General features: G+C 44.0%; 1 protein-coding gene across 6 annotated transcripts in view; it reads left to right on the plus strand.

Moving 5' to 3' along the window:
• The window catches only part of LOC136625752 (complement component receptor 1-like protein), a 108133-nt gene extending 87599 nt beyond the window's left edge, over positions 1-20534 (plus strand). For 3 of the 6 annotated variants that reach the window (XM_066600215.1, XM_066600220.1, XM_066600216.1), the window contains 4 exons: positions 2747-2782; positions 5808-5880; positions 8949-9029; positions 12612-20534. In XM_066600215.1, the coding sequence (XP_066456312.1) occupies positions 2747-2782; positions 5808-5880; positions 8949-9029; positions 12612-12666 (245 nt within the window). In that variant the 3' untranslated portion in view covers positions 12667-20534. Of the gene's footprint in view, positions 1-2746; positions 2783-5807; positions 5881-7296; positions 7361-8948; positions 9030-12611 lie in introns of all 6 variants that reach the window. The other 3 variants (XM_066600219.1, XM_066600218.1, XM_066600217.1) reach the window with 3 other exon arrangements.
• The last annotated feature ends 5475 nt before the right edge of the window (positions 20535-26009 follow it).

The raw sequence follows: 26009 nt of genomic DNA on the forward strand, positions 1-26009 counted from the left end.
GTAATCAATGGGAGCCATGCCTGCAGATACAAGCTCCAGCCACTACATGGGAGATTGTCGTGGAGGCTTCCGCGCCAACCTCTGTGTATTTGGAGCCGAAGTCTTCACGCCAACCTCCCATGTAGTGGCCGGTTCGTGTAACTGCAGGTACGGCTCCCATTGATTTTAATGAGTCGTGCCTGCAGTTACAAGCGCCGGCCACTACACAGAGGCTGGCACTGGCAGCATGCGCCTGTTCAGCTGATCGGACAGAGTCCTGAGCGATAGATCCCGGCTAATCAACTATTGAAGACCTTTCAGTGGAAAACCCCCTTTAACCCTTTGCAATCCACTGTCTAACGTCTTAAGACATTATGATTTAAGGCTGTACAGCTCCGATGTTGGAAGACATCCGTCGGGGTTCTCTTACTGTATATTGCCAGCCGCTCTGCTGTCGGAGCCTATCCAACGTGTCACCTCATGCAGTACTGGCTTTAGCCAGCATATAGCGCCGTTGTATAACGGCAGAAAAAGTGTAAGCCCCCTAGGAAAACCGGGATACAAATTGGATTGGAAAGGGTTAATAGTGTAAACCTGGAAGACCCCTTTAACGCTAAACCTAGGAATGAATGAAGACTGTGAATAGGAGATTTACTTGCACTCAATATTTATCAGTCTGCAGCATTTTCTGGGATGATCTTGAAACAAACACAATTGCAGAACCCTTGTATAGAGCAGAGTTAATCTGATCTGATCTATTTTCGGCTGGTGGCCTACTAAGGGTCCTTTTACATGGGATGACTGTCAAGCACTTAAGCACCCTACAGTCATTGCAAAGATTATTGTTCCTGTGCTTTCACAGAGGAGCAATAATTTCTCACCAGATGGAGACTAAGTGCGACAGAGATCTCTTCCAGCTGCCTGCCTCCATTAAGAGTAAATGGCCAGTTGTTCATAGGTGAACAACTGCCTGATTACACGGGCAATTTATTGTCGGCATGATATCCGCATAAGATGAATGATGAACAAGCAAACTGGTTATTGATTGTTCAATTGTTGGGCGTATTTGCACTGAACAATTCTCATTTATTTTCTCCTGAGCCAACAATTATGTGAACGATAATTGTTTCCCTCCTAAGGGGGCAATACCTAAAGTAACCCTCTGGTCCTGGACAAACAGAGATGGCTGCAATTAGCTTCTCTGATTATCTGTGCACGCTGTTTATTGCTGTGCATCATTAGTGTAAAACACTATACCTGCTTTAATTAAACAGTGCTGTCCACATGAGCAACACTAGCCAGTCAGAATAGTATAGTACGGTCATCGGGTCCAACCCCCAGCCCAATGCGGGATTCACTAAATCATCCCAAAGAGATGTCTGCCAAGCTTCTGTCTAAAGACTTCCATTAAAGGTGAACTCACCACCTCCTGTGGCAACCTGTTCTACTCATTGATCACCCTCACTAATATCTAACCTGTGTCTCCTCCCTATCAGTTTCATTCAGTTTTCTGTAACCTGCTGGGATGAAACCATTTGTTTTTAGAATGTTTTTTTTTTTTTATTCCCTATACATAAAGGAAATGGCAGGTTCTGATCTCCATAACATGCACATAAATAACATATAGGACATTATACTTACGCTGCGCAGTGTAGATGTGATTCCAGTAGCTGTAACACAACAAATCGTCATTAACTCTAGCAGCACCTCTGTGGTGTTCTCTCACTCATTCATCCTTCCTGTCACTAAAGGCTTCTTCTAAATGAGTCATCACCCTCCTCTACTTTTTGTTGTACTTCCTGTTCTCTGTTACTATAGTCACTTGGGTACTGGTGTATCTTGACGCCACCAGGAAGTCCTGGTGGAGACAAGAGTGACAGCTAGGTGCCCCCCCCCCCCATACCTCATTGGCTGCTTGAATTGCTCCCCTGCAGGTCCTGCCTGAAGCTCCCTCCTGTGGTGCGTTCCGGCTCCATCCTGCGTGCTGTCCCATGACCCTTCTCCCCTGCAGCTGATCCCGGCTCCCTCCTGCGGATCGGCCCCTCCGCTGCTGATTCGGCCTCCGTCATGCGGCGTGTCCCCGGTGTGGCGCGTGCTGGGCTGCCACTGCTGCTCCATTGTCTGGACCGTCTTCGCTGTTCCCGCTGTGTGCGCCGGTGTTCTGGCTCCCTGCTGGCACAGTTAGCGCTGTCCCGCCTCCCTCCTGTGCCGCGTCCCTAGCCGCCGCTGCAGATGTGACACTCCATGAGCCTTTCACGGTGTGAAAGGATAAGAATTCCCTAACCCTAACCATCCACGGCAGCCTAATCCCTATACACAGTGTGCTGCTGGGACCTTTTACACTTCAGCCTATCGGGAGCTAGGGGTGTGACAGGGGCGTTCCTGCATCCAAGCCCTGTCAAACCCCTAGCTTTCCGGTGGTGTCAAGATACACCAGTACTAGTCACTTGAGATCAGGCGGTGAACAGCAAATTAGTGGGAAGGAAAGAATACCCCCAGTGGGGAGTACTTTTTAGAGTTATTTTTCTTCAAAAAAAACTTAAATTTATGTGACTAAAATGATTTACACTCTTGCTAGTTATGACATTAGCTACCACAGAAGCACAGGAGGATGTTTCCAAAATGGTCACTAACTTTCAAAAGTTAGTGACCATTTAAAGTAGCCGCAAACTATTACATACTGCTTTGAATCCTTTTTTATATTTTTTTCTTTCTAATGCATTACTATAGTATATATGCTAAACACATTTTTCCATTTACCTTTTAGAGCGTGACCAAGGTCTCAGCTCTGGTGCTATTGCAGGTAAGTGGTCAAAGGTATACTTGTTAAGATTTTTGTTTCTTAATTGCGTTTTTAATTTCCATAATTCAAGATAACCAATTCCCCCAACCTAAACTTGTCAAATAAAATTACATAAATATGTGCTTCTCAGACCAATGTCCATAGAAATATAAAGTCCCAACAGAAATACTTACATGTGGCTGTGCGTATGCTGTTTCTATGTCAGAGAGAATGCTGAATGTATAAAGCTATTTCTCACAGAGGTAGAGAATCCAGCATTTAACCAGAAATATCTACCTCCAGTCAGTACCTGCACCAGACATGATGTGACACAACACAGCTTGAGAAAGATCCTGTGTAGGCCAAAACATCATATAAATGTTAAAATGTTTGGATGGATTTTTAATAGAGATGAGCGAGCATACTCGTCCGAGCTTGATACTCGTTCGAGTATTAGGGTGTTCGAGATGCTCGTTACTCGTGACGAGTACCACGCGATGTTCGAGTTACTTTCATTTTCTTCCCTGAGAAATTTGCACGCTTTTCTGGCCAATAGAAAGACAGGGAAGGCACTACAACTTCCCCCTGCGACGTTCAAGCCCTATACCACCCCCCTGCAGTGAGTGGCTGGCGAGATTAGGTGTCACCCGAGTATTAAAATCTGCCGGCCCGCGGCTCGCCACAGATGCATTCTGACATAGTTCAGGGAAAGGGCTGTTGATGCCAGAGCTGCTATAGGGAGAGTGTTAGGAGTGATTTTAGGCTTCAAGAACCCCAAGGGTCCTTCTTCCTTTCTATATGCGCTCAATGGGGCCGGCGGCAGCAGCGCCGACCCCATTGAGAACATATAGAAGACAAATCATTCTTCTCTGCCAAGAACGATGTTTGCCCATTGAATTCAATGGAGCCGGCAATACAGCCGACTCCATTGAAAGCAATGGGCTGCCGGCGTGCGCGGGATGAATTGTCGGGAAGGGCTTAAATATATAAGCCCTTCCCTGCAATTCATCCAGAAATGTGTTACAATAAAAATCATTACTCACTTCTCCTGGCGTTCTGCGGTGCTCCTGCAGGCTGTCGCTCCCTCCTGGTCCCCGGCAGAGCATTGCTTTCTCTACGAAGGGCTTGAAATCCCCGCCTCCAGAAACACACGTGCCTTCAGCCAATCACAGTCATTCAATGACATCAGAGTGTGACTGGCGAAAACAAGCAATCAGGTGAGGCGGGCAGGGATGGAAAAATCAAAGTGGCCTTTTAACCATTTTTGCACTATATTTATTGGCCTATTTGTAAGCAGGCACAACAGTACTTTGTTGGGTTTTTCATGTGTTGAATTTTATTTTCTTTAACCTAGCTGTCACTGTCTCTTTTGAGAAAATAGAATGCTAGTGGGTAGGTAATGGCTGGTAGTGTGGTGCAGCGGGGGAAATCTGGTGGCCTACCTAAGGAATGTGCCCCTACATAAGGGCTGTGCTTAGATGAAATGATATATAGTACGGTAAAATAGATCATATGATGTAATGTGACGGAGTGTGTGACACAGTTGAAAATAAAACAACAGCGAAGTTCAGAGAGCGAGCATCCATGAAAGAGAGCGTGTGGATTGTGAGTGAAGCATGTATTATGGTTTATTTTTCTAGAATTACTTTTTTTTTCCCCTTCGGATTTTCTTCTAATAATCCTTCCTGGCTGTGGCTGCTGTATGGAGAAGTAATCCCTATATTGCAGAGCTTCTCCTCACATGTTGCTCTCCACACCAAGACCTGATGCACCGTGGCAGTGCTTGGGCGCATTAGTTGTCTTCGTATTACACCTGATGCACCATTACTCTGACACAGTGCATTGGGTCTTGGCGAGGAGTAGGAGCTCTGTGTATGGGAATGTCGTTGTCTTGAGTGAATGTGGATGTGTAAAAAAAATCGTATAAAAAGGATGTATCACTACACCAGTGCCAAGTCCCCTTCACTCTTGGGATCAATAGGGGACAGGCCCCTGCAGCTTATGAGTAATGGCACATCCTAGCACTATGCTATCAATTAATAAGATGGGAAAAACTCCTTTAAGTTGTCTTTTTTATTGCCCTAGACATGATAATCAGAGTTGCTGAAAATGTAAGAGTTCAGATTTAACAAGTTTGTAAACCCGAAGGCTTTCTATGGTACCTTTCAGGAGCTCTTCTGCTCCCACGGTCCTGCAGGAGTACCACACATTTACAGTGATCTTGTCAGACTACATGACCTTGGTACCGAACATACTGAGTAGGAAGGGGGTTTTCAAGGCCGAAAAGTTGTCTCTTTTTGCTATTCTGCTTGAATATACAGTACATTTTAGAATACATCTACTGCCTTGTTATTTCTATGGAATCATGGTTGAACGGTCACAATCGGATCCTGCAGATCTCCTGGTTGTGTTTTATCCTGGTTCACAATGAACTAACATTTCTTTGAAGTTTCAGCTCAGAGGTGTTAATAAACTGGAATCGATGACAGACTCTTTCTTGAGTGCACTGACAAATTTTAAGTCCGGAAGGACGTAAGGCAGCTTCACATAGGCGTATGCGCAATTGCACATGCCTCAGCGCAACATATTTGTGCTGTGAACAAAGGGTTTTTTTGCATGTATTGGTGTATTTCACTGTACTTTTTGCGGCCGCAGGGCATGTTCATTTGCGCGCGGCAGACTAAGGCCCCAATTTACATGGCTGTTTAGGTCCAGATGTGTACTTTTTCCAGAGGAACCGTGCAGCATATCTCCTTGCATATTGCGCACATATTTGCACAAACCCATAGACTTCTTTAGGGAACTTTTGGTGTGCAAATACATAGAAAGATAGAGCATGTTCTATCTATTATTTTTTTTTAATGCGTGGCTGAAATCAATGGGTCCTATTTACTATGTATTGCGCAAAAATATGTCTATGTGAAGCTGCCGTTATTTTTTTCATCCGGCAACCAACATGTCTGTGTTACTGTTCCCAAGCTACAAGTATGATTGTTTAGTGTTTTATGTCCTCTGGTTATTAATAACATGTTTTTTTCCTCTTCAGGAATTATTATAGGAGCTCTTGCTGTAGTCACTGGTGCTGTCCTCCTCTGGTGCTGCTTAAACCAAAAATCAGGGTAAGGATTCTTCTTCAATGGGACCATCTTTTCCGTCTGTTTTCAAAATCTAGAAACCATGTTCACTTTTAATTTTTTTTTTTTTTCTTTTCTTTTTTACTTTTTCTAATTCAAACTTTCCCTGCTTTGTGATATACTTTGCTATGTATGATGATCTGCAAGTTTTTTTTTCCCCAATTGTAGAAATGTACTTTTAACTTGCATTAGTGCTTGTTCATTTATGTTGTCTTTTCCTGTTGAGCCAAATAACGATAATAAAGAGGAGCCAGGTCAGCATATGCCAGATCCATTTGGCACCAGACAGAACCCAAAGACTATATTTGGTTCCTTCTGGCATTGTTATACATTCCGACATGCAGCACTTTTTTGTCCTGTGTTTTCATGGAAATCTGTGACAGAGGCTCCGAATAGAGGTGCATAAAGCCTGACCCTAGAGCATGCAGAATGAAGTTATTTAACTTTTGGATGATTCCTGGCTGTAGATCAGTATAGTTTTACATTGTTGCATGCATTAAGTTCGTACTCCAGGGAATTGCAACAATGGGAACCAGATTATGTCTTACACTCTTCTATGTTGGGCTTTGTTCTCTCCATCTGGCAAACGCAATGAACAATTCTCATTATGTATACCTCAAACATGTCCATAGTCTATAATGGGCCAATCATATATGAATGTACTCACAGAGTATATTTGACCATAAGCATCTTAATTGATCTTAGAATAAAAGTATATTGTAGGTTTTTGGCTTTTTTTGTTTTGTTTTTACAATAGTTGTCAATGGGTGCTATATGCAACATTATGGCACACAATTGTTTATATTAAGGCTTTTCATTCAACATACATGCAGAGAAGTTTTCTTGGTCAAACCTCTCCACAGACTTGGGGTGAAGGGAGCCTTTTCCAAGAATGTTTGTCACTTTTTATTTCACAAAAGTGTATTTTTCTTTTGCAGCTGTGATGAATGCATCAATCGTTTTTATCAATTTTCATGTAAACACATATGGGTATCTTCACATGGCGGAAATTTTGAAATGAAATCTGCAACCTATCTGCGCCCCATTACTTTCTGTAGGAATCCATGCCATAGTCTGTATGGCGTGGATTTCTTCAGCATGCACATTTGAACTTTGTGTGCAGGAAAAGTGACATTTCACTTTTTGATGTGGATTCTGTGCTGAATAAATGTGGGATCCGAATTGGGAATTCTGCACATAGATTTGCTCATTGAAGAGGGCTAAACCCACATTTTACATCCGCAGATATGCATAGCCATAGATTTCTGACAGTCTCTAGAGACAGAATCTGCATGGAAAAATCCTGATGCGCATACCACCGTGTGAACATATCTTTAGTTGTTACCTGGAGGGCAATGTCTCCTTTTTTCTTAATATTTGTAACATGTCTTTTCGTCATAGCTTCAAGAACACAATTTCATAGGTGATGAGTCCAGATCACTGGGATATATTTTTATGGCAACTGGTGATTCTTCATGTTTAGCATGTTCTCAAACATCTATAATAATAATAATTCCCTTTTTAAACTGAGCCATATTTTCTGCTGTACTGCCATCAAATCTGCTGGTGGGTTCATCCGTTGAGATCATATGATTGTAGACAAACGAGCACTGCAGATTTAATCACTCCAATGACCTCAGTACAAATACTGCAGTAAATAATACAGAACGGTAATTGACAGGAATTCAACAGTGAAAAAGCCGTGGCTATAATGTACCTTTTTACTCCTAATGTGGGGTGCGTATTACATTTTTGTTTCTACAAGGCAAGGTTACTTTATGCAGTATGGAAAGTTAAAAATCTGCACTGTTAGATTAAATACAAAAAACCGAAACCACCTATAAAACCAGTAATGTTCTAAAAACATTTAAGGCCACTTATTCAATTCCATAGGAAAAAAATTCCCCCCTTATTGTAGAAAGCACATATACAAATATGGATGCTTCACAAGATTTTAGTTGTCATTATGTTTAAATGTGTGTGAACACTACAGCAGTAAATACGGCACAGGCTCTTGATTTCTTCTGATTTTGGTTTTTGGTTTTACAATTACCAGTGGGAATTGGTGTGAACTAAGTTTTTTTTTTTTTAATTTTTAAGGAGTTTTTTTCTAATACTTAAAGTAATAACTTTTTATCTGAGGAAGTGAAAATTTGGCAATTATTCTCTAATTCTAGTTGGTTAGGACTTTCATTTAATCTTTCTAGCATTATTCTCATGACTTGGACTAAATATTGATTTGTACCAGTTCATGCAGATGCCGTTAGAAAGGTACGACTCTTTATAAATTACCTCCTTGTTCTAAAAAGTATTGGTTCCATCCACTCCATCATTGTTGTTAATCACGACTATTGGCATGCCTCCATCTTATTACAATTTTAGCAAATGGAAAGCTGGAACAATACTTGTGCAGCGCCACCTATTGGAATGCAGTATTCCTGCAAGTCAATGTCAGACTTTTTAAACAAGCCTTATAACGCCGACTGTAAATTGTGAGACATAGGCCGCCTGCAGACGAGCGGGGTCGGATCCGGCAGCGAGAATTCTCGCCGCGCGATCCGACCCGAGCGCCTGCAGGGACGAGCGCGTACTCACCCGCACCTGGCGGCCCCGACTCTTTCATGTGCCGGCTGCCGCACAGCCGGCACATGCGCAGACCGGAGCCGGCGGCCGGGTGAGTGCGTGCCCCGCAGAAAATTAGAACATGCCGCGGTTTGCCGCGCGAGATTTTGCGCGGCCAAACCGCGGCCGTCTGCATAGGAGTGCGTATTTTAATGCACTCCTATGCAAACTTTCAGCGGCGGAAATCCCGCGGCGGGATTTCCGCTCGTGTGCAGGCGGCCATAGCAAGAATAATTTCCCAGAGGAGCATTGATGGCCTTAAGCCCCATCTAGTTGCTCTCCTTAAGGAGAAACGATACCCTTCCTGAAAGAATTTTTTTACATGGTAATACCTTGGTTTTTTTTCGATTGTGTTAGCAAAAAACTCCTTAGGATGTACTGTGATTTCTTTCTTTTTTGAGCCATATTAGTATTATCTCTTCTTTATCCAGTGTATATATATGTGAAAACAAAAATGACAAGTTCAAGCAGACTGTAGAACAGGAGCTCAATGAATCAAACAATGCAAAAAGGTATCTCCATTCTTACAGATGTGCCCATTTAATGCCTTTGAATAGGTTTTCCTTGGGCTAAAACATTAGAGGCCTATTCTTGGCATAGGCCATCGGTGTGTGATTGGTGAAGGTCCAAATTTTGCCTATAAGAATGGAGGCAGAAGCACCCTGGCCTATACAGGGTTATTACAAATGATCTTATTTAATGTGAGTTATAATAGTTGCACATTAAGGACACTCAGAAACATAAATTTCATATCACTAGAAAGAAACTCACTTCTGACTTCATTGTGATAATGGGGGAGGGGTTCTGTCTGGTTGGAAGATGAAACCTGGGATTTCCTGTTCTGTCTGCGGCAAAAGCCATATCTGTAGCGTCCGGGTACGAACCCCCTGGGATCGTTTTCTCAAGGAATGGGGGGGCGGGGGCGCGCTCCTTCCTACAGATTATAATGCAAAACACGCCACACTGGGCGAGTCGCTCATCTGCACCACATAGACAGGTGGGTTTCTTTCCCCACATTCTGACACTTCGTTTGTTACCTGAAAGGTAGAAGGCGGCTTAATCACTAAACACTAAAGACTCCACACAATTAGCGCTTTCCATTAAAGTTCCAAACTAACCGTAAGACGTCCTTGTTGCCCATAGCAACCCATCACAGTGCAGCTCTTATTTTACCTCAGCAGTTTGAGAAATGAAAGCTGTGCTGTGATTGATTTCTATGGGCCACAAGGGCCTGTTTATGGTAGAAAGCTTTGCTAAGCGAAAATTTTTGAGTTTCTGTTCCTACAGATACCGAAATTTTGTACCAAGGTGTCATTAAACGGAGTTATGAGGGTCTCACATCAGGAAGATCCTTTGTTATAATATTGTTTATCTACGCACAGCAGGTCCTCGGTGTGTCTCAGCTGGTACTGAAGCTCAGACCTCCACTGATCATACATTGATTGTCAATGTTTTAGTCTTGGAAAACCCCTTTACGGACTTTGTGTAAGCTTTTTAGCAGTGTCCATGTCTCATTGTACTGCTTGCTGTCTTGTTGCATACTAACAATATGTAAAAACAAGAATCTAACAAAAGCAGAAAAAAATTCTTTACAGAAGATGTGGCTGATTTTTCTCCTAATAGGGTTAGAAAAGGGTAAACACAAATTTGAAGCAAAGTTTAAGTAGTTATCACATGATACTAAATTCTATATACCTATGATTATCATTTAGATTGTAGAGGAAACCAACACTAATTCATATATACCTCATAATGGGTCCTAAGCAATTTATCCCACAGTACAATAATTTCCTCCTCCTGTGCGGAAACTCCAAAGTCGGTCTAAAAGTTAGTATTCCTTATGGAGCGAACAGTCTTTTGAACTCTTTATTTCATATTTTACATTTCTTTACCCCAAGGTAGCTCTAAACATTTGTCCCCAGTACACGGATTCCCTCATTCTGCACTTCAACATATAATCATTTTTTTAAGTCTCTAAAAATGCATTTATTTTCCTCATGGGGTTAACAGTCTTTTGAGCTTGTATTTTATCTTACATGTCTTTTGCAGAAATGAAGTGATTTGAATTTTATACTAAATTTTAATAATTTTTTGTAGTAATTTGAAACAAAGGGATAAAGAAGAAATTGCTTATACTTGGTGTTGGTGTTTCCTAAAGTCTATTTATACCAAAAGAGGTTCTCCATTTTAAATGTACTTTTAAGAACAATGTGATTACTAAAACTGTCTGAGAAAATGACTGGCGTGGATCGACTACTGCAGAGTCATTCCATTCTCAGTACAGTGCCAATCCAACTTTGAGCTGGATGGCTGGATCACGTGTTAGACTGGTTCCTACAGATACACTGACTAATAACCATAGTCCACTCCAGTGGTCCTTTACCCGTGCCAATTTGCAACAGCAAGAGTCACAGGTTGGAGACGTCTCATCTGTTTGGACTGGATTGTCCAGCAGTCTGTCCCTAGTGACCAGTCTGGGTTAGATTACGCGGGTCCGCACAATGCAGAATTGGCAGTGCACGGAGGACGGGGGGGGGGGGGGGGGGGGGGAAGAAGAGGCTTGGTTGAAATTAAACCACATCTTTCTACAGTATTAATGATCTAAAATAAATAACAGTGAAGAACCTCTTTTATCAGAGTTCTAATGAAATCGATGCTACATTTGTAAAGTGTAGCAAACTAAAACGTAATAAGGGTACATGTGGTTTTCCTTTCTAGTACAGGCGCACACTAGAGAGGTTTGGGCCGACTTGCATCGGACATGTGTTCCTGTGCTGTCTGATACACAGACTACCCGCACGCTAACATACATTTGCATGTCCTAATTCTCATCTGTGATACGGACAAGAATAGGACATGCAAGGATTTTTTTCACATAGTCCGTGTCTGCATGAAAAAATTGCGTAGTATGTTCTGTCCCATTCAATATTATGGGTCTGTATGCTAGTCATGTCGTCCATTTTTTTTTTTTCATGTCTGACACACACAAAAAGAAAATGCTAGTGTGTTGCAAGCCTAACATGTATCAGCATTGTCTATTGCACCATCAGCTATTTCTTATTAATAGTCCCTTCTTATTTGAGTCACTTTATATGCATTGTACGGTATATAATTGTATCAGTTTTTGTCTGATTATTTCCACATAACATTCACTGCTTGCCAGCTGCCGATGACCATCACCGCCATGTTTGTTTCTAACCATGTTGTCTTAAGGCTGGATTCACACAAGCGTATGCATATTTGCGCCACGTTTTTGCGATACTTCTTGCTTGCGCAGAAAACATGCAGCCACGGTTCTGTGCATTTGAAATGGCTCACTAGCCTAATTTTAGTTTCATGTGTTCTATTTTCCCACAGAAATGTCCAGGAAAATGGAGCATGCTGCGTATTTTATTTTTTTCCATGGCGCAGTTGCGCACACCAAATACACACTTGTGAATGAACCCATTTACATCAATGGGTTTTATTCACTATGTATTGTGCGCGCAAATACGGTCGTGTGAAGCTAGCCTGAGTATGTATTTGTTTAATCACAGTTGTGTTTCTGTGCAACCAGATTTCAGTGTTTTGTCTCCTCGAGATGCTGTGACACATATGCAAGTGTCTCATGAGGATGCTACTTGTTTTGCAAAATAATTTCCGACTGTTCACTTTATCGGATTTTATGCATTCTCTTATTCTTTCATTAGCAGGAATTGGGAAGTTTCAGTCCTCAAATATTATACCAAGCTCCATCTCCAGAGAGTGAGATTCCATCATGACAATATGACTTATTACATGCATATTAGTGCGTTGCATGAGTGCCGGGATCCACCTTTAGATTACTCAAATGGGGGACAAATTGTGATGTAAAACTAAAAGAATGTTTTAGAACATATGAAAAAGCGGTTTCTTTTGTATCCATTTTTGTTGGATTTTGAGGACTGAAGCTACTATTCCTATCTTCATTGTATGTATTCTATACGTTTTCTTAATCTTCCATCCTTTCACTATTACATTTGCTGCTCACTGTATCTCTACAACTTTCTTTCCGCCTTGGAGTTGTCTTTTGCACAACCTACATATAATAACATTTTTGTAAATTCACCTTTTAGGAAACCCAAATATGAAACTCCCAATGTGCAGTACACCGCTTGCAACAATGCATAAATACCTCTGAGGAAGAGAAGATCTCTATGCAAACCTCTGACTTCCTGAGCACTGGACTTTTTTGTAAAGCTTTATGACTGGCACCCTGGAGAGCCGGCCAAACTATAGTTTTAAAGAATGTTATTTCTTGATGTAGCTTCAAGCGGCCTCACCTGTTTAATCAAAGATAGGTGTCTCACATGTGCCTATATGATCTTTTCCTGATCTCTGGCTTGGGTAAAGTGATGCTGCGGAGAATGATATGTATTACATAGCCAGTAGACACTCTCATAGGTCATTTAAAAAATGATATATATAGTTCTAACTCAGTCCTTAGTAAAACCCTGAGGTACTGAAGAACGAGAGAAAAATGTTCTGTTTATACAGGCAGATGCAATGTTGACTCATTCCAACGAGAAATCATTCAGTCGTTCTCATTCACTTATACTCCGACTGTGAACAACTGAACGATCAGTATTTCATTGAAGCATAAGACCTCATGTCCACAGGCGGGTTTGATTTGCGGAACCCGTGCTGGAGATCCACAAATCAGGCCGCCTATAGGGAATCATGGGTACCCGCAAAATAATTTTAAGCATGTGGATTTGTTTTGCGAACCTCTTGGTCCGGAAAACAAATCGCAGCATGCTCCATTTTTATGTGGATCCCGTACTGACTGCTTCCATTGAAGTCAATGGAAGCCGTCCGATCGCGGCACACCAGCAGCTGACACTGCAGAAGTGCCGTGGATTCCGCGGGGAAAGCAGTGGTTTGAATAAAAAAAAAAACCCCACCTACTGCGCAAGTGCACCGGCGCCCCAAAACACATCCGCCGTGCAGAAAAAAAGATCCGGCCGGGACACAGGAGACCCGCACAGACCGAGAACAGGTAAAAGAATGTTCTCTGCAGCGGGCAGGGTGGGATTCCGCTGTGGGCTCCTGCCCACGGAATTCGACCCGCCCGTGGACATGGGGCCTTAGTGAACGAGCCAATGAGGATAATGCCTGCATGAAATGAAGGATGAACAAAAAGTGAACAATTTGTCATTGGCTGCATTATCGTTTAATTTCATCGTTTGACCGTTTCGTTTTTTTTTTGTCAATGATAATCGGCCCGTCTAAAAGAGCCTTAACTACAGGCTGAACAGAATATCACTTGTAAAAGATGAAATGTAGATCTTGGTAAATATTCGATTGTAGGTATAGTGGGAGAGATGATCACTGGTGTGCTGAGATTTCTGAATTTGGGTCAGCACAGATTGTGCCAGATGCCGTACATCATTATCCTAATGGCGCATATGGCTTAATATATTTTGCGCAACGTATAGGCATTTTAGTTGTAATAAATTCGTACCAGTGCACTGGTGCATTTTGCACTTTCCCAATGTCTACAGATAATTACAACTTGCTTGTGTCTATCTAGATATCTTCATATGTGTTAGCAGCTTTAAAGGGTCACTCCAGCAAAAACCTTTTTCCATACCTGCTCCCTTCACCTGATTGCCTGTCAGACTCTGTAGATCTCCTATCTGTATTGCAGCCACTTCCATGTTTTGTATTCCCGTCTGATGCTTATCAGGCACCATCTTGATGGTGAAATTTTTTTTTTTACTTTCAGTTTCACATCAATCCCATGATGCATCAGCACAGCATTAGCTGAGTCTATACCATTTCTGCCTGCTTTGGGACAAAGCATTACCTTCCATATTCACCTTAAGCTACAGCCCATTGGTATACAATCAGGAGGATGAGTTATCTCCTCCATTATACCTGTGTGGCAGCAGCTGTGTCCTCATCAGTAACTGTGACAGGAATGTCTTTGCCCCCCCCCCCCCTCTAGGCAGTTTATATGGTAGGTGCATGTTACAGCATCACACACACTGTGAAGCTGACTTCATTTGAGAACACATAAATCTAAGGCCGCTTTCACACGGCTGAGAAAATCACGTGAGATTTGTGCGTTGTGGGACACACAGATCTTGCATGAATATGAACCCCAATCTTTTAAATGAGGATATATACATGAGTTTTTTTTTTGTTTTCCCCCGCATCTAGAAAAATTGTGACATGTTCTATCTTTGGACGTTCCCTCAGAACACCTTGCCCATTTGTTTTCAATGGGGTCGGCAAAGCACCGTACAGCGTGCAAGGTGCACATGAGTGCTATGCGAGGTTTCCCATCCAAAACAATGGGGAAACACTCTGTGATCCGCCGCCGCAGCTAAAAGCTGCTTACCTGAAGTGATGTGAGACGGTTTTAGAACAAAAACGCCTTGCATCTGCGGGAACATCGCATGTTGGCTAGTGCAATATCGAGCCATGTTTCACGGCCCGACATCGCACTCACCTGTGTGAAATTAGCCTCAAGGCACCCCCACAGGTCATGTTTTCAGGATTTCCTCAGTGTTGCACAGGTGATGTAATTATTGTCGGTGCCTCAGACATTGCCACAGGTGTTCTTACTATAGGATAGCCTGTAAACATGACCTGTTGGGGTGCCTTGAGGACCGGAGTTGGGAAACACTGACCTAAGCAGATCTGAGCTGGACAGAACAGAGATCACATGACCATCTGGGGAAAAAGAGGGGGGAGATTCAGACAGAAATAATTAACCAAGGCAACACTAGCCGACTTGTATATACTGGGGGATAGCTACATAATAAATGAATCAAAATCCCCGGAGTGGCCCTTTAACATTTGTCACTAACTGCCTGACATTTCTGATCTGTGCTCTCCACTTCACAGGGCAGTTACAAATATACAGTAATGTCATGAATGAAAGATCATTTATCTTCTTTTTTGCCTTCAATGAAAAATAGGATTTATATTAATTTGTCCAAAGTAAGTGACTCCAGCTCATGTATTTGTGCCAAGTTGTCTGTGATGCTTTAGAAGAAAAACTATTGAGTTATGTTATATTTTACCTTTATTTTTTCCTGAGTCTGATGCTGTATGCTGTTTAAGTAGATGTGTTTTTTTTTTTTACATAATAAGAATATTCTAGACCTTGGAAACATGGCCACATTTTATTTTCTTGACTCCGCAGTGCTCACTGCAGCGTTTAACCCTGCATATCAATGCCTGCTTTTCAGTTTATCATAAAAGTTTTTGTTTGAGGCTGTTTCGTTTCATCAGAAGGATGCTGTTATGTCCAGAATAACTTGGACTTTGTTACATTATAACATGATAATTACATGAAAGTGTAACAGAGCTTTGGCATTCAGTGGACTTTCAGGCTAGGGTCCCACATTATGGTAAACCACATGTGGCACAAACTGTGCCCACCCACTGTGGCACATGACCGGAAGATCTCACCAGTAATTTTGGCCTTTTACCAGCAAAATCTTCTGGCTGCCGTGAGTGGGATTGGTTTCTGCTACAGACGGTTACAGCTGCATGGGGCGCTATCCTCAAAATACCCATTAAGTTATGGCCTACTGCAGTCTTCTACAGCCTGCTGACATTTACATTTCTTTGCACTCCTTGCCAACTATTTAGTTATATCAGAAGCCTCTATGTATACGAAAGAGCAAAAAAGTTTTCAAGTGTCAGTACAAATCTAAGCAAAGTTCTTATATTTGTTCAGCAGGGTTATGATAGTATAATTATTTGATACCTCTTCTTTTATCCGTCCAATGATTGTCATGCTTGCCTTCGGACAGCACTAGCTTATATATGTTAAGGCTGAGGTTGTGAGGCATTGATAATGTTATGCTTTATATGGTTGTCTAGATCAGCATTTAATTATCAACAGTAATTTGTATATTTAATGATGAACTTCAGCAAATTATTGCTTTTTATTTTGTTGCATACTAGTAGATATTGTTAGGAAACAGAATGAAGTAAAGTACCTGCAGCTAGGTCAATCGTATGCCTTCACTTTGAGCTTGGATGTTTGTAGTCAGTAAACACTGGGAATCTTTGGGGAAAGCGTTACAAGAGCAATTTTTTTTAGAGACTGTATGACTTATAACTAAGCTTCTGGGGTCAAAGTAGCTGACATGCAGACTCCAGGGATGTACGTTTTGTGCTTACCTTTCCTTCTGTTCCCCCTACTGTCAGCCCTCAAACCTGCTGCCGCAGTACATGATCCGCGCCAGGTACTCCTCTTATTCTTTGCAAGTGCCTGTGTAGTTCACTGAAAGGGTTCAGTGCTGGGTTTGACAACTGACACCAAGGGAATGGCTGGGAAGGTAAGTATAAAACTTACCACCTCTGACTCGGTGTCAGCTAATTTCAGCCCATAAGCTTAGCTTATAGGGCTCAAAGTAGGTGACTGATCTCCTTTAAAGGGGTTTTCCCATTACCTAAAATTGCTCCACAGCCACTCTACACTATCTGGTTGTTGCTGGGTAGGACATGTGACTGTTACAGCCAATCACATTTCCTGGTCAGCAGGAAGTACAGAATGGTTGTGGAGCATTTAAGGTAGTGAGAAAATCCTTTTAATATCTGAAAACCTGTATTTGTATTTTGATGCAAACAATGTAAATACTACAGAAATCAACTAAATTTACTTTTTGGGTTTTTTTTAAATTAAGGAGGACTTGTGGGGTCTTCTGACTATTTAATAAGTATTATATTCCTCACAGTTCTAGAGCATCTCTTATAGAAGTCTGCATTATGCTGTTCCTCTGTTCCAGAAAATGTATGAATTGGCAACACCCAGTTAGCATTCTCCTTGACATTGAGGAGTACCCATACACATACTGATCCTGTCCAGTCAGTGCCATCAGGATCAAAGTGTGCAGACCCATCCAGGGCCATATATACCACTATGCACTGGGGGTTCATTGTGTGCCGTAAATTTGTGTATCTATTATGCAAATGTAGAAAAATCTAGTTCCTTTAAAAGTTTTTTGGGGAAACAAATTATATAAAGAAAAAAACTTTCATGATATTTCTTGGATAGTATAAATTAAAGTGACCACACAACAGACGGATCCTGCTAACATGTTTTTGGGGCACAGCCGCACCCTCAGTCATAGCCTACAACTAAGTGGGTGACTGTGCCCCAAAAACACGTTGGAAAGGTTTGATAGTAACTTAATAGTGACCGAGAGATCGGTCAATCTTTCTGTGGTGAGAATTGGCTAAATGATTGGATACAATTGCCAGGAGAGGAGATGATGGTGTCTTGTTGACCAGCTGGATGTACAGCCCCATCCCTGACATAGCTCATTGGGATTACATTGTGCTGGAGCCAACAGTATTACACATCTTGTTTGGTTCCTCTTCCTCCGTTATATATGACTTCTAGAAGTTTGCTGTAATTGTGGGTCCGCTCTGTGGTGTACATATAGCAGTGCATGTGTATTTGTATGAAGGGAGTATATGTGAAGCGTGTGCATACACTCTCTAGTAAGTGTGCATATACATGTCTGCATGTAGTGAAGGTCACACCTATGAATGTGTAGTGAGTCTCTGTATGTATGGCATATACACTACATAATGTGTGTGTCTGAGTGACTGTGCTCACGTCTGTGTCCTTGTAGTACGTGAATGTATACATGTGTTTTGTGCCTGCATTTAGTTAGGATGTAGATCTGTGCATTCTGAGTATGTAGTAAGTGCAGGTGTGGTCCTTTTATTTCTATAAATTTTATAATTTTAATCATTTTAAAAATGATTATAAAATTGATGCCCTTTTTGCCGACACCAATGAAAACATGGCTTTTATGGGGAAAAGTTACAGCAAGTTAACCAGGTGCCTTCAGTCTTGGTGCTGAGGGCAGTCTAAGCTGTAAATATGGCCCTGGACGCATCCTATTGACAAGGGAAATTGTATCACCTAGCTATCTATTTACTCATACATTTCCGCATCCGAGGAGCAGTACAATGCAGCGTTCTTAAACCAGATGTCCCATGATTGTTAATTTATGATTAGCACTATTATTTTCTAAAACCTTTATGTTAGTAGACTTATCCCAACTGGATAACGTCTGTCCATATGGATGCCATGAAGGGGACGCGCTTCTTCTCCATTAGCCTTTTGGTTCTTTCACGCTGCATTTGCAGTGTATGTTTGACATGTGTCTGAAAATATTCTTAATGGATGCCTCAGACACTTGTAGCTGTATAGTATATAGTAATTGTGAGGGAAGATGGAGTAAATATTCTTCATCCCAGCACAAAGTGTCTTATGCCAGAATCGCACAATATCTTCCCAAGGATAAAGGCACCACTGTTTAAAATAAATCACCAATTGCTCATTGTTCACAAAGTGCAAATGAAGTACAAAAAGTATTGTAGTCAGGCAGTGTATACTAATAATCCAATATCTGTGCCTATCAGAAGAAAACAATGGTAATGTGGTCCAAAGAGGAATTGGTATCAGCAGTGTGTCACGTAGAACCCAAAATATCTGAGTTCCAGGTGACACAATGCTCTTACAGTATTGACTCAACTATATTATTTGCATCGCACTTGCACTTTGGAACCACTTTTTTGATGACCAATTGTATATATTTTGGCAATATGTGATTGTTGTATTGTGCACTTTACACTGCATCTTCTCTGTTGTCAGACTTCATTATTTTGTCAATTTATTTTTAATTATCAATAAAGCTGAGATGAAGCAACTGAAAAAAGATTGTCAATACTTTTGTCATTGTAGGATCTGTAATTTGTATCTTCCTGCATGTTTGCTGAATTACACCCGTATAGGTTGCACACTACAGCGCCTTAATTTCAGTACACTACCCAAACTGCCATTTTTGTTTGTTTTGGAAACCAAAGAAGCTAGTTTGTGATAAATGTGGACTTATTTAGTCATTTGAGCAAATACTGTGATCGCTGAAAAGGGTGGACACTTTGTTTACAAATGAATTGAGCCTTGATTTCTTTACAGTTTTCTCTCTCAATGTGTGAGAACAAAGCATGTTTACTTGCCCTATTTGTGGTGTATTGAAATGAATGGGCTGTCATGTATGGCATACAGTTGCATGCCTGGCTATGAACTCCCAAAAGAAAGGTTTCCTGCACAGTATACTTTTATTTTATTTATTTGAAAGAATAGTAAATGCTATTCAATACAAAAGCACCTTGAAAACAGTCGACAGAAAGGAGTGCCAGCACATACCGCTCCGGCATGTAACACGAAGGCACACTTCTAGCATACATCAGGGCTCTACGGACACATTCAGGGTATACATCAGGAACATTACCTGGTACGTACACCCACCATTCTGTACATAGAGCATGCCGTGTAAATAGAATCGTAACGGAGAGCTACTGTAAATGGCCTTTTTTAGCAAGTATATGTATGAAAGTAATGTGAGAAGGTGCTGTCTAATACTACATTTCCCCTCTAGCCTGTACTTGTGGCCAATAAAATGCAGAGTAACTACAGATATACTTATGATAGCAGCTTCATTAGCAAAGAGGGTGCCAGTTGGGAGAACGCCTCTAATCAGAGAAGTCAGCGGATATTGGCCGCGGGTTGCTGCACTTTATACATATTGGTATGGCTGGAAAAGCATTTGTTGGAAACAGCGGTCTATTTTTTTTTCATCACTTCGTTATATTTTGTTTTGTTCCATTAGGATTTACATTTAATTATGAATGAGAAGCAATTGTGGTGTTATTGGATAAGCGAAAGAATGAAATCTCACTTAGGTAAAGGCAAATGACACAGAATGTGTTGTGATTTTTATGTCCTCTATATTCTGTGTTTCCCCCAGTGCTGAGGAGGGTTTCACATAACCTATTCATAGTAGGAATCACAAGCTGAAACTTAGTAAGAACATCACAAATCCTCCTGGCCAATCCCATTATTTGAGGGGTCGGCAGCGTGACTAGTGGTCTATCTGCCTACATTGATCGCCACTTGCAGAGGTATGTTGTTACTCTTCCTACTTACCTCAAATATACAAGTCCCTTACTTCGCCTTCTCCGAGATGCAATCGCATCTCCCAATCAGAGTCCCGCACCTCCGAAGACAAGTCTCTCTCCCACCCCTTGGTGTAATGAGGAAGACCCTGTGTGAGCCTCCCTAATATAATGTTGTATATCTTTGAGAGGACTCGAGTGGGGGGGCTGGTTTGTAAGAATAGTTTTTCAATCGGTTCGGCGGGATCCCCGAAGCGATTTGACCCCATCCGGGCCCTCCAGAAGGAGGACGATTGGAGGTACTCCAACCACTGTAGTTTCAGATCTGGTCGGGACGCCTGTAAGTCGTTGAATGATGGGAGGCCCGCTGGACCCGTTATCTGACAGCACCTTGTGTCGTCCTCCTCTCTCCAGCCAAGGAAGCTCTGCTTCTCCTGTCCCGGTGGGAATGCGGGGTTGTGGAATATGGGGGTCAGTGCCCCCCTGCGGATTGCAACGTCACCTCTAGCCGTCAGCCTATCCCACACGTCGAGGCAGTTTATGGTCAGGGGTGTATGGGGAAGAGCCTCGGGCCTATCCCCCAAGGAGATCCACGGTAGTATGTGTATTTGCGGCCACACCAACGCCTTTTCTAGGTCCACCCACTGTTTCGAGCCGGCATGATGGTGCCAGTCCAAAAGCCTTGTGAGGATCGCGGCTGAATAGTAGATTTTGAGGTCGGGCAAACCCACCCCTCCCCTCGACTTTGTACGGGACATGATCTGGTAGCTGATGCGGTTATTCCGGCCTCCCCACACGAATCTACGTAACGCCCGCTGGACCAGTTTAAAAAACTGCATAGGGAGTTTAATTGGCAATGTCTGGAAAAGGTATAGAAACTTGGGGGTCACATCCATTTTTAAGACGTTTACTCGTCCAAACCAGCTCAATTGTTTGGCGGCGTACCCATCCAGTTCACGAGTCACTTTCTCAAGTAGGGGAACATAATTCAGATGGTATAAGGAAGAGATGTCCGCTGCAATATGTGCCCCTAGGTATTTGATGGAGGTTGCCTGCCATTTGAATTGAAATTGATCTGCTAGATGGGCCACCTCCGCCGCCGGGAGGGATATATTCATAGCTTCGGACTTGTGAAGGTTTACTTTAAAATTGCTTAAACGCCCAAATTTAGAAAACTCCTGAAGAATCGCTGGGAACGAAATCCGCGGCTGGGAGACAAATAATAAAAGATCATCTGCATATAGGGCCGCCTTGCAGGTCTGTGCCCCGATCTGCAAGCCACGTACGTTGGGATTGTCTCGCAGTGCCACAGCCAAATGCTCCATGACAATGGCGTAGAGAAGAGGGGACAGTGGGCATCCCTGTCTTGTCCCGTTCCTAATAGGTACTGGGTCGGACAGTAAGCCGTTCACGCGGATCCTCGCCGATGGGTTCCCATACAGTGCGAAGACCCAGTTCAGGAACCTAGGCCCCAAACCCAACCTCGTCAGGGAGGAACGCAGAAAGTCCCAGCTAACCCGATCAAAGGCCTTCTCTGCGTCCACTGAGAGGAGACAAAATGGCTGCGACAATTGCTTAGCCTGACTAATCAACAAGAGAGTCTTGTTGGTATTGTCTCTAGCTTCTCGTCCTTTTATAAAACCCACTTGGTCGTTGTGTATGTGGGCTGGCAAGATGGGGGTTAGCCTATTTGCTAGAATTTTGGAGAACAACTTGATGTCTAGGTTGATGAGCGAGATAGGGCGATAGCTGGGGCATAGCCCCGGATCCTTGCCCGGCTTGGGGAGCACCGTAATGTGGGCCATGAGTGCCTGAGAGGGGAATGGGGTCAATGGCGAGATTTGGTTGAACGTGTCTCTCAGAATGGGTGTCAGAATTTCCCGGAACTGCTTGAAGAAAACGGAAGTAAACCCGTCCGGACCAGGGGCCTTTCCCGACGGCGAAGCCTTAATCGCTTCACTAACCTCTTCCGCAGTGAAATCCATCTCCAGGGTTTCTCTGTCCTCTCCTATTATGCTTGGGAGGGCCGTCTCCGCAGTATATTCGTCGATCTTGTTTTCCCGGGCATTGTGAGCCATGTCAGCCAAGTGGCCTCTTATATTATAGAGCCCGTGATAGTAATCGCGAAATGCTTCAGCGATACCTTTCGGGTCATGTCTCTTGTGGCCTGCACTGTCCAGTATATGGGGAACGTACGTGAGGTTTGCCCTACTGCGGAGATAGCGTGCCAGGGAGCGTCCACATTTGTTGGCATGTTCATATGAATACCGCTTCAAACTATCGCGGTAACGCAAGTATTTCTGGTCGAGGATGTGTCTCAGTTCTTCTCTGGTATTCAACAGCTCGTTTTGGGTGGCTGCAGCGTTTGAACGGCGAAATAGCGTCTCCAGGGACTCGATCTTGGCTAACAGAGAGACAACCTTGGCAGCCTTTTCTCGCTTGAGGCGTGCTCCATGTTTAATGAGAACCCCCCTCAAGACACACTTTAGGGCCTCCCACTGGACTGGTTTAGGTGTGGGGTCCCCAGAGTGGTCATTGAGGAAATTGTCAATGGTGCTGCGCAACTCGGCACAGCACACAACGTCCTTCAGAAGGTTGTCGTTTAGTTTCCAAGACCCCTGCCTCTCCAGAGCCCCTGGGACGGATACTGTGAGGAGAACCGGAGCATGATCTGACCATATTGCCGATCCAATGGAGGCAACCGGGCTCCACATTAAGGCGTGGTGGCTAGTAAGGATCAAGTCAATGCGGCTATGTGTGCGGTGCGCAGGGGAGAAGTAAGAGTAGTCCCGGTCTGCTGGATGGGTCACTCTCCAGACATCTACCAATTGTAACTGCCTTAGAGCTTTATGGAACCTGCGAAGCTGTGTGGCCGAGACTGCCGCCCGACCTGAGGTGCTATCCTTTTCGGGGTCTAAGGGGAAATTGAAGTCGCCCCCTATCACTACCACTCCCTCTGCAAAATCCGCCAACCTGCCCAGTAAGGTGCCACCCATCTGCGCAGGACTCTGATTAGGGAGGTACCACGCCGCTAGGGTGAAGAGTTTACCCCACATTCTGACCTTTATAAAAACGTAGCGCCCCTCTGGGTCCGTCACCGAGTCCAGAAACTCGTGGGGTACCATTTTGTGTATGGCGATCGACACCCCCTTTGATTTAGTTGTCGGATTTGTGCTGTGGAACCATGCCGCATAATGCCTATCTCTCATGGCCGGGACGTGTCCTGCCCGGAAGTGTGTCTCCTGGAGAAATAGGACGTGAGATTTCAATTTGTGCATTTGATATAGCACCTGGCTCCTCTTTTGCGCCACATTAAGACCCCGCACATTAAGAGAACAAAAAGTTACTTTAGACATGATGGATGGGGGCGACGCAGCACAGCGGATACCCTAGGAACCTTGAGGGGAGGGGAAGATGGGAGTCTAGGTGAAGGGAAGAGACTAACTGGAAAAAGAGGAAAGAAAAAAGAGGAAAGAGAGAAAGAAAGAAGAAGAGAGAGAGAAGAAAAAAAAAAAAGAAAGAAAAAAAAAGGGGAAGGGGGGCGGAGCACACAAAACAAAGGAAGAGCAATAAAAAGGGAAGAGAGGAGAGAAAGGAAAAAGAGAAGAGAAAAAAAAGGGGGGGGGAGGGAAATAGAAGAAGAAGAAAAAGGGAAAGAAAAAGAAAAAAAAAAAAGGGGACAGAGAAAAAACGACCACTAACAGGAATACACAACAATTAATGCAATCAACAAACAGTTGCTTAAATGTATCCAACACTCAGGTAGCGAAGGTTAGCCACAAGAGGCCAGAGTCGCCACCTATCCTGGGCGCACCCGCCCCCCCCCCAAAGTGTGAGGGGGACGCCTGCGCCCCAAAGAAGTGGTGGGGGTAGTTAATTAACCACAAAAACTGCCCGTGGGATGACCAAAAAGCCAGGCCCAGGCCCCCCCGGTCTGGGACGCACTTTCCGACGGCGGAGTGTCTCCTCCCGGATTGCACCCCCGAGCCCGCCACATATCAACAGCAGTTACTTTATGCAATCAGCCAAAAAACAACCAAAACCAAAAAAAAGCCCATCAATAAATATGGTATACGTAATATCAATACTGGCAACATAACAAGCATTAAAGAGGAATAAAGCAGCAGAGTTCCTCAAACCTGGACCGGTCAGTCACGCGGAGAGTCTGGTGGGGTCCTTGCAGCACCTCTGGCCTCCCGGCGGCGACGTCTTCTTCTGATCCCTCTGCGTGGCAGCTGGGTGGGGTCGTTGATGGGTAGGATAGGCAAGGTGGGCCAGTCAGTGATGCCGACCACAGGTATGCCCAGCGCGTCACAAAAGTCTGAAGCCTCACCCGGATGTCGCAGCTCCCTCAGGAACCCCCCGTGGCGAACCTGTAGCCGAAAAGGGAATCCCCAACTGTAGGCCATGTTCCGTCGGCGGAGCTCCTCTAGCAACGGGCGAAGCGCCCTCCTCTTGGCCAGGGTGAGTCTGGAAAGGTCCGGTAAGATCTGCAGCTGAGATCCTTTGTATTGTACTGCTCGCAATTCTCGGGCTCCCCTCATGATGGCTTCTTTCAGCTTGAACCGATGGACCCTGCAGATAACATCGCGTGGGCGCTCAGGGTCTCTGGATCGAGGGCCAAGGGCCCTATGGCATCTATCAAGTTCCAAGGGAGCATCTGGCGCGGCCCCCTGCAGGTCGTTGAAGATATGTCGCACGGTTTCTTCTAGCTGGGAGAGTTCGATATCCTCAGTCAGACCTCTGATGCGGACATTATTCCTGCGCCCCCTATTTTCCACGTCGTCATTGGAGTCTATTAGGTACTGTAACTGGCGGGACACCGTGACTAGGGCGGTTTCATGGCGGTCGACTTTATCAGCGAGGGACGAGACAGCACCCTCAGTCGCCACGGTCCTTTCCCCAAGGAGGTGAACATCCTGGCGGACGGAGCAGATTTCGGTCCTATAGGCAGATTCCAGGCGTGAGATGTATGCCTCCATATCCTCCCTGGTAGGCATAGATTGCAGCTGCGCCCGCAGCTCTTGGAACTCCGACATTGTGCGATTTTGACCCTCATACTGGAATGTTGGGGGGAGAGAGTCTGCTGTTCTGTTTGGTGGCTGTGTCTCTCTTTGCCGTGGCGCTGGTCCCTGATCACCTGGCTTAGCGGCTTCGGTATGGGAGGTGGCTCCGCGTGGGGGCTGCCTCCCCCACGGTTGATTTGGGGTGCCTGGAGCTGCTTCTAGAGAGGTTAAGACTTGCCCCCGGTTTGGCCGGGCTGCCTGCGTGAGAGCTGCTGGGGTATCCTCGAGTGCGCCTTGTGAGATATGGGGCGTTGGGGGTGTCAGCCCTTTTGGGCTGGATGCTGCCTGCGCTTCAGGCCAGAGCTGGAGGGGCGATGCTCTATGGCCAAGGTGGACCCCTCTATAGGGTGACAGTGGGGGGGTTCCCTCATAAGCCCCCATATGCTCATCTGGGTTCCCCTGCCTGGGGGGTGCCTGGGCACCCTCTGCCAGACCCTTTGGTGTGGCTGAGTTAACTGCAGATGTGCC

Source organism: Eleutherodactylus coqui, chromosome 4 (assembly GCF_035609145.1).
Source record: "Eleutherodactylus coqui strain aEleCoq1 chromosome 4, aEleCoq1.hap1, whole genome shotgun sequence".
NCBI lineage: Eukaryota > Metazoa > Chordata > Amphibia > Anura > Eleutherodactylidae > Eleutherodactylus > Eleutherodactylus coqui.